Source organism: Brachyhypopomus gauderio, chromosome 15 (genome assembly GCF_052324685.1).
Source record: "Brachyhypopomus gauderio isolate BG-103 chromosome 15, BGAUD_0.2, whole genome shotgun sequence".
Classification (NCBI taxonomy): domain Eukaryota; kingdom Metazoa; phylum Chordata; class Actinopteri; order Gymnotiformes; family Hypopomidae; genus Brachyhypopomus; species Brachyhypopomus gauderio.
Genome location: NC_135225.1, coordinates 19,186,612 through 19,200,345, shown reverse-complemented (window position 1 = coordinate 19,200,345; position 13,734 = coordinate 19,186,612). Strand labels below are relative to the sequence as shown.

Sequence of the window (13,734 nt, the reverse complement as noted above, 5' to 3'; positions counted from 1 at the left end):
AATTGTATACATTTTTGTTGTTTTTGATCATTGACCTGCTTGTGTGTGTGTGTGTGTGTGTGTGTGTGTGTGTGTGTGTGTGATCTACATTCTTTAATTGCACAGGGTCATCTTTCATGCAGACCATTAAAGTGCCCCAGGCTAGCATCCTTCAGCTGACCATAGTATATTTTGAATATGTGTGATTCCAGTTTTGGCTGCTACCGCAAGGAAGTGTGATTTAATTTGATGAGTTGACTTAAAGAGAGACGTGATTAATCCATACGAAAATCCATTAAGGAATTTAATTAAGTGCCGAATCCAACCCCCAGCTGCAAGTAAAATGTCACATTCCACAGAAGTGAAAGACAACTCTGTTATGAAGTGCACATCATTATAATGAGCGTACTCCGTTCTGTAAGCCCGCTGCCCTGGCGTGGGCGTGTGTGAAGGCTACACGGCGTCACCCTGGCTGTGTTCCTGTTAGAACCGGAGTGTGTCCCTCACCCTGCTCCGCTCTACTGCTGCGACGACAGAGACTGTAGCCCTTCTCCAACACGCGTGCACGCATAAACACACACAACCGTTCCGCCTTTAGTTATAGTGCTCTCATGATGATGGCGTTTTACAGAGAGAGCCTATATCTGCAGACCACTAAAAGCATGCACACGCTGACCGTAAACGGGCAATAGACACTCCTGTTATAATGAGGCACACCAGTTGAGATGATTGATTCAGCCGACCATTTTATGTTACTAGATCAAAGATCGGAGCTTTCGGCCAAGAGTTTCCGTTTGCAACGACTCATTTAATTGTCAAGTAAACAATAAAAAGAAAGTATTCATTTATTTTTGGTGTATGTGTTTTTGTTTAAAATCCTTTCATTTGCTATATGAGGACCTATCGTGGTTGCCTGTTTGAAGGTAGCATTCCGAGGTCACACTTTTTTTCTCTCCACCCAATTTCATACTACTTGTGGTCGCCCCCTCCCACTGTGTGTGTTTGCTGCCAACCTAGCGTGACTGGCAGGTGTAGCCAGGGCTCTCGAACAAAAAATGTAAAATTCACAAGGGATATACAGTTCTTATCAGCCATTTGTTTTCATAAGAAAGACGAGAATCCCAAGTCCTCAACAAAAATTGTTTTGTCTTTGGTTTCATTTCCCCATCTAATTTTCCACTGAAGCATTGAACAGCAGTTATTTACCCAGGTGTAGTTTGGGAGAGAATAAGGTTAATATGTACATTATTCATAGTTTTAATTATTTACTAGATATCTGGTGGAGGTTGAGACCAAAGCAAACAGCAAATTCCTTTTTTGTGGAAATGTATCCTGAGTGTTACTGTGACTTCGTTTGATTTATTGTAAGGAGATCTTGGTGTGGGTTCTTCTATCTGTAGTTAATTTTAAGACAGAGTTGTATTGCTCACCTTTCATTTGACCTAAGATTTGATTAGAGGATATAGGTTTGTTGTCTAAAACAAAAATGTATCCGTGTGTGTGTGTGTATACATACGTGTGTGTGTGTGTGTGTGTTAGTAGGGATTTGGGGTATATTTTGCAGTCAAATGTGGAAATTGACCACTTCAAAGGCAGTCTGCTAGTGTATAGCCCTCCGGCACATTTTAACAGTCATTCTCCCCCTCCCTCCCTCTTTCTCCCTCCCCCTCTCCCTCTGTGTGTGTGTGTGTGTGTGTGTGTCACACTTTAGCAGCCCATGCCCTGGGAATGGCATTGATTTGTTTATTAAGGGAGCACTGTCATATCTGCCCCTCCCTGCTAACCTGTTTGTCCTATTTCATCAGTGAATGGGGTTTGACTGCTTCCTTAAAATAGCAGCGGTAATGACCAGCGATGGAGAGAGCTTGGCTGGTGGATAACTGGGCCCGGGCCGCTCTAATTGTGACTGCACATTATAGTATTGGATTTCAAAACAAAGCCAGTACTCTCACATTTTAGGCTGTAGACCTGTGTCAGCAAAGTGCTTTAGATTTATGCAATTGTTGGATGGAAATAGTTCTAATCACATCAGTGTTGCACCAACTATATTGGACTTTGGACCTGTCGTGATGGATCTGTCGCACATCTCTGTACTATAGCTGTTTTGTGGAGGATTGTCCTGGCACTTTGCACTAAACGTTTGAGTGGTTTATCTCTGAGCGGGTCAGTCCTCTATCTGTGAGTGTCTGTACTCAAAGGGCATTTCCACCCCCCATTCTAAAATTAGCTTCCTGTGATCAATGAGATCCATGCAGCCGGACAGACAGATGGAGATATTCATCAGTTTGTCTATTCTCCCCCCTGTCACCCATCCCACTTTTCCATTGCAACATGCACACACTTTTATTATGCACACATTGTAACAAGCTACTTGGGCTCCAGAGTCACATTGTTGAAGTGCACTCCTGAGCACAAGCATTGACAGATGGTTTGATGGTTATTTGAAGTGGCACGCCCCTCCCTCCTGCCCCTCCTCCAAACTCTCATGGTGTGATACTGGTATGGTGGGGTTTTTTTTTTTTTTCCCGAATTGCCCATTGCAGCTGCATTCATCAAAGCATATTGATTCTGACTGCTTTTTCATGGCAGCCACGGGGGGAGGAGCAGGTAGGGAGTCGGAGGGAAAAGGAGACCAGTGGACCGGAGCTCTCTTCACAGAGGGCAGGATTCGGGGCCAGTGCTCCTATGATACCCTGCGGTTTTCTCTCGGCAGGACTGACGGTCATTGTATGGGCGGACGCTGAGATCCGAGAATGGCGAGCGCCACCCAAACCCGCAAGCCGTACAGAAAGGCGCCACCACAGCACCGCGAGACCCGCCACAGCCTGCCCGCCTTCCGGGACGACCTCAGCAGGAGCCCACCAGGGACGGGCAACCCTCCGCCTCCAGCCCAGCCTGACCCCAGCCAGGTAATTTACCCCCAAAGTCATTCACCCATTTCGCAGAGAACTCGCTTTATCAGACCACTCCCGAAACGCCTGGGCGCCCTGGACACACACAACGTTTTCTCCTCATCCTGTTCATTGGTCTCAGACAGCGAACCGGATGTCTCTAGTCTCTCTAGCTTGGAGCTCATGGTCCTCCCCCCTCCGTGGATGTTTAGCCATGATGTTTGTGGAATGGGGATTCTTCCCGTGCTACACAAGGGCACGAGCCAGTTTGTTGGCTACAGCAAGGATATCCTGACCCTGTCTGCCGAATGGGACCCGCCCTCGTCGGACGGCTCCCATCAGAGCATCCGCGCAGCTTCTCCAAACCACTGCAACCGAATCGGGCAGCGCTCCTTGGTTTTCAAGGAGCAGGCGGAGATCCTCGTCCCCAGAATAACGCAGAATTCCCCCAAGACCCTTCCACCTAAGGGCATCCTTAAGCCATCGCACCAGTGGGGAGTGCAGTCCGGCGACAGCCTGCACAAATCCCAGTCGGCAGAGATGTTGGTACATGGCCACAGTCCTGCGTGCAGCAGGAAGAGCACTTCCCTGGACCGGCAGAAAGAGTCAAGGCGGTCTCCCAAAGGTCCCAATGCCCCGACACCTTCGTCGCTCAGCTCTTTGCCACCTGAATGGAAGGTCCGGCTGCTGGAAGAAAAGCTCAAGTTCTCACAGTTCTTGGATGAGATCACATACAGAGTTCTAAGCCCTGCTAGGTTAAAGATGCTGCGTGGTAAGAAGCCAGAACTTTCCAGAGGGCCAGAGGTCAGGCGACCACATCCTTGCCAGAAAGCCGATTGCAAGGAAGATCAGGAAGGGAAGCTGAAGAGGAACCCAGTGAGGGACCATTGTGGCAGTCGACGTGGCATCGAGACAAGTCAACGGGGGGAAAGAAAGCCCAAGACATTTTATTCACCTCTGAAAAAGTACGGGCCAGAATGGGATCTGGAGAAGCGGAGCGTGAACCCCAAAAGGGAGTTGGCTTGGCCTAAAACCGAGGCTTCCGTTTGTGGGCGAGCTCCAGGCGATTCCAGGTGCAGCACTGAGTTGGAGTGGAACCACATGAATCGACGGGGAGCCGAGTGCCTACCTCCTCCTCACCCACCAGCCCAGCAGGAGCTCAGACTACAGGCAAGAGAGACTATGGATAAATTAGGACCTCAAGATGTTGGAATCTCCACTTCCCTTGTGGGGAGTGAAAACATGGCCGTATCACAAACAGTTTTTTCTGGTTTATCACAGATGAAGGTACGTGGGCCAGGCAACATTTTTCCTTTCTTCACCTTCTATTCCCTCCCGTCATGAAATGTCTGTAATAACCGCAACATTTGCTTTCAGAGCTCGGCGGGTTGTGAACAAGCATCCCCAGAATCCATTCACTGTGTTGCTTAGCTACCATTATGTGTGCTTTGTAAGTTGAATACCACCTTGCAAAAAGAATATCCCCTTAATCATTATTAATATCTGAAGGCGGCATTTGCCTCGAAAGTCTGCGGCCGATTCTTTGTGTTCCATGTCCAGAATTCCATCCAACTCTACTTGGCTTGTACCCACAGAAGCTTTGATCTGCTTAATTTTGACTTTAGTTTCCACCCTTAAACGAAACGTAAATAAAAACGTTTTAGGATGTCAGCTCTTCATAGATTCATTTAAATGATGCCCACTGTGTCTTTTCTTTTGTCAGCAGAATGTCAGGTTTTGTCCCTGGAGATGTGCCTTTGTGTGGCTGCTGGGACTCAAACCTAATGTTAGTAGTGACATCAGCAGCTCTGTTGGACATTTTGCCAGCTAGTAGAAGAGTAGGACTACCAAATTGATTCCATAACGTCACAACGCTCGTGCTTGTTGGCTTTTGTAGTTAAGAGCACTTTCCGTCATGTAATACGCCTCCCTTGCCAATTAGTGTTTCATATTCCTGCAGCTAATGCTAAATGAAGTGGCACTGAAATTTATGTTTGAGGTTTCTTATCTTATTATGCTGAACCTGCTTGTGATTTTACAAGCATTTTCTGCTTAATTATGACAGGCAACATAAAAGTATTAGTCTAAATGGTTCCTTATCTCTTAATTACAATTTCGCTCAATTATTACTTTAAATTACTAGAGAACAAAACTGTGAAAGAAGCAAATTATGGTATTGGCTGATCAGTGTTATAAAAGACAACAAGGAACTTTTTGTATTCTTTAATGAAGCTCTGAATTATTGCAAAAAATATTTTGAAGTTAACACAGGGCATGTCTAATAGCAATATGAATTGTATTTCTGTATATGCTTGGTGGTGAAAATGTGTGTAAAACATTATGTATGTGTAGAGTTGATTTGTTTTATTTATTAATTAGTTACATTTTTTTTTTACAGGAATCTTTATCGGATGCTGACAAAATCAAGTAAGTATGCTGTGTGTTTTCTGGTTAAAATGTGTCGTTATACTCCTTTATTTTCGGATACTTTCTTCCTATGTTGGATTCTGTCAGCATGACAGGCTGGTCATATAAGTCCCAGAAGCCTGTCAGAGGCGGTGCTAGGAGGGCGGGGTTCAGGTGGTGGGGCGTGGCTAAGAGCGATTGTTGAAAGGGCAAAACGGGCGTCCACCAGATGGATGAGACTCCATCTGCAACACAGATCAGTCAGTGCAGAGTGCCTACCCCCACCCCCTTGTGTGTGATCCCCTTAAATCGCTGGAATCCCATTGGCCACTGCTGCCGCCCTGCTGGCTGGGTCTGCCACTGCAGACGGAGACGGAGCTGCTCCATCCCTTTAATCACCTAACAGGCTGTACACGCCTCTGATGCCACGCGACCAGATGCTTGTGCTTCCTGGTTTGTGCAGACAAGGGAACTGTGCGATCTCTACCCTTTTGCATCTGTTGTTTTCGATACATTTCTGTGCAATTTTGACCGTGGCAAATGCCCCTGACCTGGAAGTGGTTCTTCCTGCCTTGTGACAACACTTGTTTTGCACATGCCTATAGTTGGCTACCTACGAAATAACCTTTCGTTACACTATCCTCTTATGTACAAACTTTTAATGAAGTGCAGCCGTGAATGATTTCTGCTTGCTAGGGCGAAGCAGCCAGACCTGTTCGCAGGGTTTGTTCGGCGAGGCTGAAACGCCGGTCCTAGATCCCTGTGGTTCCATGGCCCAGAAGCATCCGAGCCGTGGTGCTGCTAAGAGGCCTCTGGCGCCTTCATCGATTGGCCTAGATGCCCACCAGTAGGCGGAGCCTTATCAAATGATCACGTCAGTCTGGCTTGTGCTTCACCAGGAGGAGAAACGGAACTGCAAAACCGAACCAATCGCGTGTTTGCGGATTTAATTTTCATTCTTTTCTTTTTTTTTGTCATATTGTTAATCACGCAGGAAAATGTTCTCAGCACCGTGTTACACATCCCGACGTGTCAGACAGTTGGAGGATGATTAGTGTATTCAAAAACTAACCGTTTGAGGCACAGAATTCTTTAAAAACTCAGGCGGTGACTTTAATAAGCATCGTTTCCTCCTCCGTAGCACACTCCACACTAGACTCCAACCTCCAGCTCTTTGGGAAGACGTTTGGAGGCAGCGAGACTGTCTCCATCTTGTTCTGTCTTGCTTGTACCTTCCCCATCTGTGCCTGTCAGTGTGGGCCTCCTCCACCTTACCCCATGGTGAGAGTCTATGTCGACTTGCGTCAAATCTATTTTCCTGCTGCTCTCTAGCAATTACGGGCAGGCCGGGACTCCTGTGGGCTAGCCGTTTGGTGAGCATTTTTTATTTATTTTTTATCTTTTCTTTTTTTTCCCCTTCAGCATATTTGTACTCCCGCTGGGCACCTTAAAACAAGCAAATTGCCTCGAAAAAGTGAAAAAGCCCACGGGTGTATTTATAGGCCAGACTAAAGCCCCTGCCTGGCGTGACTCACTGTTTCCTGGTCCTTGGTTGGCCAGCACTTGCCTGGGCAGGTGCATGTGTGCCCGTGTGTGTGATCTTTGCTCACTTCTGCTCTGCACTAGCACGGCCCAGCCAGGGAGCAGGTGGGGTCGGGGGAGGGGCTTGGGGGATGGGCTAGGGGGGAGGGGCTTGGGGGAACTGTGTAATCTGATGTCGATTAAAGCTTTAGCGAGGCGACAGGAAACCTCTTCAGTCGATGCGCACCGCTCCTAGGGACAGCGGTGATGAGGACTATGATTCCACGGTCACACCTTGACCCACCATCCTTGAAACCCCGCCCCCCTCCACCCACCTCCCCACCTCTCCCTCCACCCAACCCAGAGATGTCGATAGGAAATTGACTTTGCACAGATCTGGCATCGCATTAACGGTTTCTCATATGGTCTGATTGGAACAATGAGGACGTATGGGAGGCTTGCCCGTAGAAAAGAACAACCTCTACCCACAGCTTGGCGCACCGCGGGGAGGGCGGCAGACGCCGGCGCTCGTGGCGTACGGCAGATGTATTGTGTCTCGTGACAGCTGCCCTCGTACGTTGGGCACGCTACCATCTGTTCCCCACACGCAGTGGCCCTGGATTAGACCCATCACACACCTCCTTAGTCTTCTCCTGCCCCCTGTTCCGACACGCACACATCTGCGCAACACTCACTTTTCTCTACGTGCGTTTTAACGTTTTGCCTCCGAGTGGTGTTCCTGAGCTCGCCTCTCGCACAAATGTTCATTTACATATCATGACGTGGCTTTTTGTTTGTTTTTACGATTTTTCTTACGGATCTTTTTGTAGTTTTCCCCCGCACACATGCGAACTGTTAATGCTAAGGACAAGCCTCAATGACTGTGTGTTTGTGTCTAGCGCAGGTTGAGCCTGGTAGCACTAAAATTGGTACTCTGTAGCGCTAAAATGCGTTTAGTTAGCACTGAATCGTGGTCTCTCTCTGCACGTCTCCAGGGTCCTGCAGCAGCAGAATGAAGACCTGCACCGCTGTCTCGCCCACACCACCCATAAAATGGAGGCCATGGAGGCGGAGTTTGAGAGCAGTCGGCATTACATGCAGGGAGAGATGAGCCGCACTAGAGACGACCTGGAGAAGATGAGAGACAAGTTCCGAAGGTTATACCTGCTGCCTGTTCATCTCTCTCTCTCTCTCTCTCTCTCTCTCTCTCTCTCTCTCTCTCTCTCTCTCTCATCTAACACCTCAGAACTCCCCCTGGGCTCTCCCAGCCTAACGGGCAGGAAGCTGGCGTGTGATGCCAAGGACACAACTGGCATGCAAGGTGCCGTGGCCATCTAGGCCATGCCTGTTTCTGAGACAGGACAGCCCGATGGTCCGTGCGGACCTGTGGCAGGACCGTGGTGGTCATGTGATGCTTCGAGGGCTGTCGTGACCCCACTCACTGTTAGTGAGACACACACCACAGAACTGCCAGAGCCCAGCGCTGCCCCGCCGCCATTCGAACCCCTCCGTGTGATCCGCACTGAGTACACAGTGTTTCTGGGTCCTCTCTTTATGCACTAATAATAATTATATTATTGGCAGTGTTGTGTGTGTCTCTCTCTCTCTCTCTCTCTCTCTCTCTCTCTCTCTCTCTCTCTCTCTCTCTCTCTCTCTCTCTCTCTCTCTCATTGTGCAGCCATGACCAAGCGACTCTGATCACAGAGTGAATCCCGCATTCCTCCACACTGCTGAACTCTGCGTTACGTTATGCAGTGCAAGCTTGCGACGGCCCTCTGTGGGAATCGGGAGACCTCGCTCTAACAATTTGTTCGATTTTAATTGTTGCGTGCAGAGACGGAAAGCCCCTAATGACGTCCCTAGACAGTGAAAGGATATTGATCGGGGAGATGGGGTCTGTGTGTGTGTGTGTGTGTGTGTGTGTGTGTGTGTGCGCGTGCGTCGGTCGTTAGGGAGGTGGAGGACGAGCTTCCTCTGTTAACGAAGAGGCCCAGCAGGGAAATAACTCAAGCAATCCCAGTAGCTTTTGTAAGCACAAACTGTGTAGTGATATTGACAGGCACTTTAAAATGTTTTATTTAGGCGTGTGTGTGTGTGTGTGTGGTGCTGTATTCAGCTGAGTGTGTGTGTGTGTGTGTGTGTGGGGTGCTGTATTCAGTTGAGTGTGTGTGTGTGTGTGGGGTGCTGTATTCAGTGTGTAAGGGAGCTTTGATCATTTGCAGGTTGTACTCACAGTTGGGCTGCTTTAGTAATCCAGGTCTTCCCATCTGTGAGCTGCGCTAACGCTCTGTAAAGCAGAGGAAGTGTGAGCGCTGTGGCTGGTCATTTGGGCCGGCCGCTCTTCCAGTAGTTTGGACCCACATCCAGTTCGTCGCCTGTGATGGGAAGAAGTGCTTGAGTCACACACACGTTTCTCAGTAACCATGTGTCATCTGTTCAGCACTCTCCCCTGAATGTGTGTGCGTACACGTGCGTACTTGTGCGTGCACGAGTGTTGTATCTGGCTGAAAATCATCAGGGGGTCGAACAAATAGGAGTGTTGTGTGTGTGTGTGTGTTTAGACTTGGCAGTTTATCTTTTAGACAGTGTGTGTTTGATCTGCCCCGCCCCCCTAGCCTGGTAGGTGACTTGTACCGAATTACCTCAATGCTTCTGTTATGGTAGCGTAGCTGTTGAATGTCCTGCCAGACCACGTAATGCACGCCCGCTAATGCAGGGGACACGCCCCCTAATGCGCATATGAAATGAGAATGAACCAGCTTGTGGAAGCATTTTTTTTCTCTAGATTTCTGCTGGATTATATTGCATTCTGTATTAGTGGGTGTATCTTTACCTGAATTTATTGAGCTCAGCGTGGCTCCTTGTCTATGGTGTTTATTATGTGTGTGTCTGTGTGTGTTCCTCCCACAGGCTGCAAAACAGCTACACGGCATCACAGAGAACCAATCAAGACCTGGAAGAGAAGCTGCATGCTCTGGTAACCTTTGACCCCTTTACCTTCGTTTGTTCATCTTCAGGATTGATGTCTTTCATTACCCTTGTGTTCGTTGCCCTAACAAAATGGTACCCAAATGACCTCGTAATGGTGAGGGATGATCTCTGTCCCATTCAATGGCAAACAGATTCAATTAGGGTCTAAGGCTGACAAAGTGTTTGTGGCCCGTTATATCCCCAGATGGCCCACTGTTATGAGACTCTAACCTCCGTACATGAGACAGTCCTCACTACACATACTGGCTGTCTGTGTGAGTAGAAGAGCGATGGTTGCCATGTTGTGCTAGAGCCCGCGCGAGAGAGGTGGGCGACCGCAGAACTGCCCCTGTCCCTGTCGCAGTGTGCGGGGTGTGTGCGCGAGCCTGGGGTAGCTGTAATGACCCCCACAGGCCTGTACCACGTGCTGGACACGGTGCACGTGTCCATGTCCTCCTTAAGCCGTGGTTAAGATCACATCACAGTCCTGCAGGGACGGGAGTTATTCCCCCACTCCACTCCTCCCTCAGTGTCTCTACGAATTCTGTTCTTCAGGGTTGCCTGTTAACATTCCTCCTGCCAAAGGCTTTTTGGAGAGGAGTAGAAGTTGCACAGAAAATTTTAATTCCCTCAAATGTGGCCTGTTGTGTTTGTAGCAGGTCGCCTGGCCTTGGAAGCAAAAGGAATTCTGGATCTTTTATTTTTGATGAACTAGTTTGTAGAGTGTGTGTGTGTGTGTGTGTGTACACACGCATGTGCACCTGTGCGTCCTACGTCCCTTTTGAAATCGCGACACCATTTGACACAAGTGAACATACTGCTTCCTATTCGGGAGAGACAACAGACTTCGTGCCTTGCGCCATCAAGACTTCCCAATGCACGTCACGTTTCTCCACTCGGGACTGGGACCTGCCTGGCCACAACTCCCGACAGGTCGGTCAGGTTCGCTGTAATTGGATGGAATACCATCACAACATGATTCACGTTCCTCATCAAAGCTTTGAGGTTTGTGATTTTCACAGGGGCAAAAAAAAAATCTCACGAAATGGAAGAAATCAGTCAGCCTCGTTGAATGACGGAGTGCATTTAGAGGCTCTGATGGTCTCCAAGGCCTGCTTCTGAAACCCTGTCGACTTGCCTTAGTCGGTGATTGATTACCTCTTTTTCTGAACTGGTTTTGCATCCCATTAGTGGTAGTGTTGGGCGGAGTGGACTCAACACTGGCTACGGTGGTTGCGCTGGGGTTCGCTCTGTGATGTAATAGACAGCCGAGAAATCTTTGTAACCGCCGTCGGAATATTTATCCCAACTACGCTTCAACGCGAAGAGCTCTTCAGCTTTCATGGCTATGCAAAAGAGCAGGAGGTTTAAAGCACACATAATTGTACACGCTTTCTCCTGTCTGGGTCATTGAAATGCTAATGTAATCGAACGGTTTTGGAGGGCCTCTCCAAACGCGGGACTTCACGTGCCTGAATCGCCTTTCGTGGGTAATGGAGTTGAAGGCAATTTTAAATATCAGGGCAGGCATCGTCTCTGGTTCATTACAGGCCCAGATCAGAGCTCGGGCTGGGTTCACTGGACCACGGCCATCGTGTTCTTGCTTGATTGCATCGTTCACTCCGTTAAAGGTTTGGCACAATCTGATGGAAACCGTGCCTTTAGTGTATCTAGGGCCAGTGGCGGTTTACGCCCGCAGTGGCTAATGAGTGTAGAAGCTGTAGAATTCATAGCTGATGAAAATATACTGCCCCATGACTACTTTTAAAGTTCAAATAGGCAGAGAAGGTTCGCTGACAGAGAACCCGTTTCACGCCCATGTGTTTTGGATCGTTTGTCCCATCATATAGATTTGTTTTTTACGTAGACGTTTCTTTGGTTTTGATTTTGCGTTCTGCATTTGCACGACGTTAAGGTGCGTGCGCACGCCCCTCCCCCAGAGCTGATGTCTCTCTCAGCGGAGTTCAGGTGGTGAATTAGTTCTGCGTGGTTAACGCTTCTGTCCATGGGGCCCCCGCTGAAAGCGTGTGGCGCGGGAACCGTTCCGATTACGGGGCTCTACAGCTGCCGTCGGCTCCGTCGGACACCGGGGGAAGCCCACAGCTGTCTGCCGCCTAGCTAGTCGCAAATGTGTACGCTTTGATCATTTCCGTGTTTGTACTCGCTGACTTTGCATGATTTTGACTTAAATCAGAAAGGCTCATAATCATATCCTCTCTCTCTCTCTCTGTCTGTCTCTCCCTCTCTTTCCCCTTGTCCCTTCTCTTCCTCTCTTTTTCATGCTGCTTTATGACCCGGGTGTCCTCTCCTGCTCATCGCCAGGCTGCCGTCGGTCACTCCTGGGTCTCTGCGGTTGCGTGTCCATCTTTCACTTCTCTCAGCTCTCCCAAACGCTGCATGTCCTCCCCCGCTTCACCCTTGACCCCCGCCACATTCCACCGAGCCGGGCGCCATGGCGACGCCGCAGTGTTGCGACCGCGGCGACCGAATGTGCACGAGCGCCCGGCGCGAGCGTTGTAGCCTTCCAGCGTTTGTCAGCGTGATAAATCACAAAAACTACGCTGCTGTCACTTCCCCCTGCAACGGTGCAAACGCAGTGGAAAAAGAAACCCGTTCACGCCGTTTCGGAACGAACGTTGCCCTCGCGCAGACACAATGGGCCTCTTCCAAAGCGTTCTCGGAGGTCGTGTTGCGCTGAAGGTCGTTTTTGTTGTATTTCAACGGTAACATAACGAATACGTCAGCGAGCGTGAACGCGGGAGTAGAGAAGTTCGCCCGTGTGCCTGTTCTCTCTGCCTGATGGCGTAAGCTACGCTGTGCGGCTGCAGTTTGACGGGATGCCGCGTTCGTCCACGGATTAAGGGGACTCTCGACAAACGGCCGCCCACCCGGTGCCCCATTCCTCACTGCCATGTTGCCTTCGGTCCTGTGAAGGCTCCGATGCTAACGGTCTCCTCACTGGTTCATGATGGCACACACTCACTTTCTCCTAAAGGTGTCTTTAGGTGGAATGTGTCTGAAGTAGCCATGTTAATGTCTTTTAGTCTATTACACTTGACCCACACCTCAGAGTCCAGGACATAATGTCTCTCTTAATTGGATTTTCTTTTATATTTAGTGGATAATATTGGGCTGTGGGAACACACACCCACTCTTGTTCCTGTTAGGCCAGTGAGGTGTTCTCCATTCAGATCATTCCTGTAGCTCTCTGCTTCTTCAAAGAGGCTGTGCACCCAGCCCGCAATGAAGACGCTGGCTGTATACAGCTCTAATGGTGTTAATATGCTGTTGGCAGTGTGTGTGTGTGTGTGTGTGTGTGTGTACACATTTGTGTAGGGGGGGAGCACTTCAGCCTTCTCCCACTGCTCCCAAACACACACACACACACACACACACTTACGTGCAGGGAAAGCGGCTGGATCGACACGGTGCTGCTAATTGATATGGAGGATGTCCAGCCCTGAGGTCTGGGGGGTGTTTATACTGTTGAATCAGTGGACTTTATGTATCCGTCCCCTGCCTTCACGCCCCCCCCCCCCCCCCCCCCCCCGGCCCTTGACCCCCAACGCTGCCTGGCCTCTTTGCTTGAATTGCACCTGCTGTACCATTTCCTCCCAAGGCTTGACCTTACCTGACCTTTCTAACCACAACCAATCCGCTTCCTCCCTTAATAGCTCCTCCAAGCTTTTGTGTGTGTACGCAAAATGCTGAACTGCCGTCGTATCCCGAGACTGTTGCCGATAGAGCCCCGTCAGCTCGTGCGGTGTTGTAAACCGTCGTTTATTCAATTACGCTTGATTTCCCGAGCTAAGCTTCCCGAATGCCTGAATCCTGAGACTGATTCAGCAGAATAGTTCTGACCCCTCTGGGTTGTGTCCCCGCCCCCCTGTCTGGTAGTGACCCAAGTGACAAACTTGGGCTGGGTGGATAGATGTTGAGGGTGTTTTAGTGCACGACGACACCCCGC

The 13,734-nt window shown here is 49.3% G+C and overlaps 1 protein-coding gene across 9 annotated transcripts in view; it reads left to right on the top strand.

The window, feature by feature from the left end:
• The window catches only part of tjap1 (tight junction associated protein 1 (peripheral)), a 64,311-nt gene that overhangs the window by 43,451 nt on the left and 7,126 nt on the right, over window positions 1-13,734 (top strand). For all 9 annotated transcript variants that reach the window (XM_076975569.1, XM_076975570.1, XM_076975566.1 and 6 more), the window contains 4 exons: window positions 2,693-2,888; window positions 5,269-5,297; window positions 7,793-7,954; window positions 9,708-9,774. In XM_076975569.1, the coding sequence (XP_076831684.1) occupies window positions 2,733-2,888; window positions 5,269-5,297; window positions 7,793-7,954; window positions 9,708-9,774 (414 nt within the window). In that variant the 5' untranslated portion in view covers window positions 2,693-2,732. The remainder of the gene's footprint in view (window positions 1-2,692; window positions 2,889-5,268; window positions 5,298-7,792; window positions 7,955-9,707; window positions 9,775-13,734) is intronic.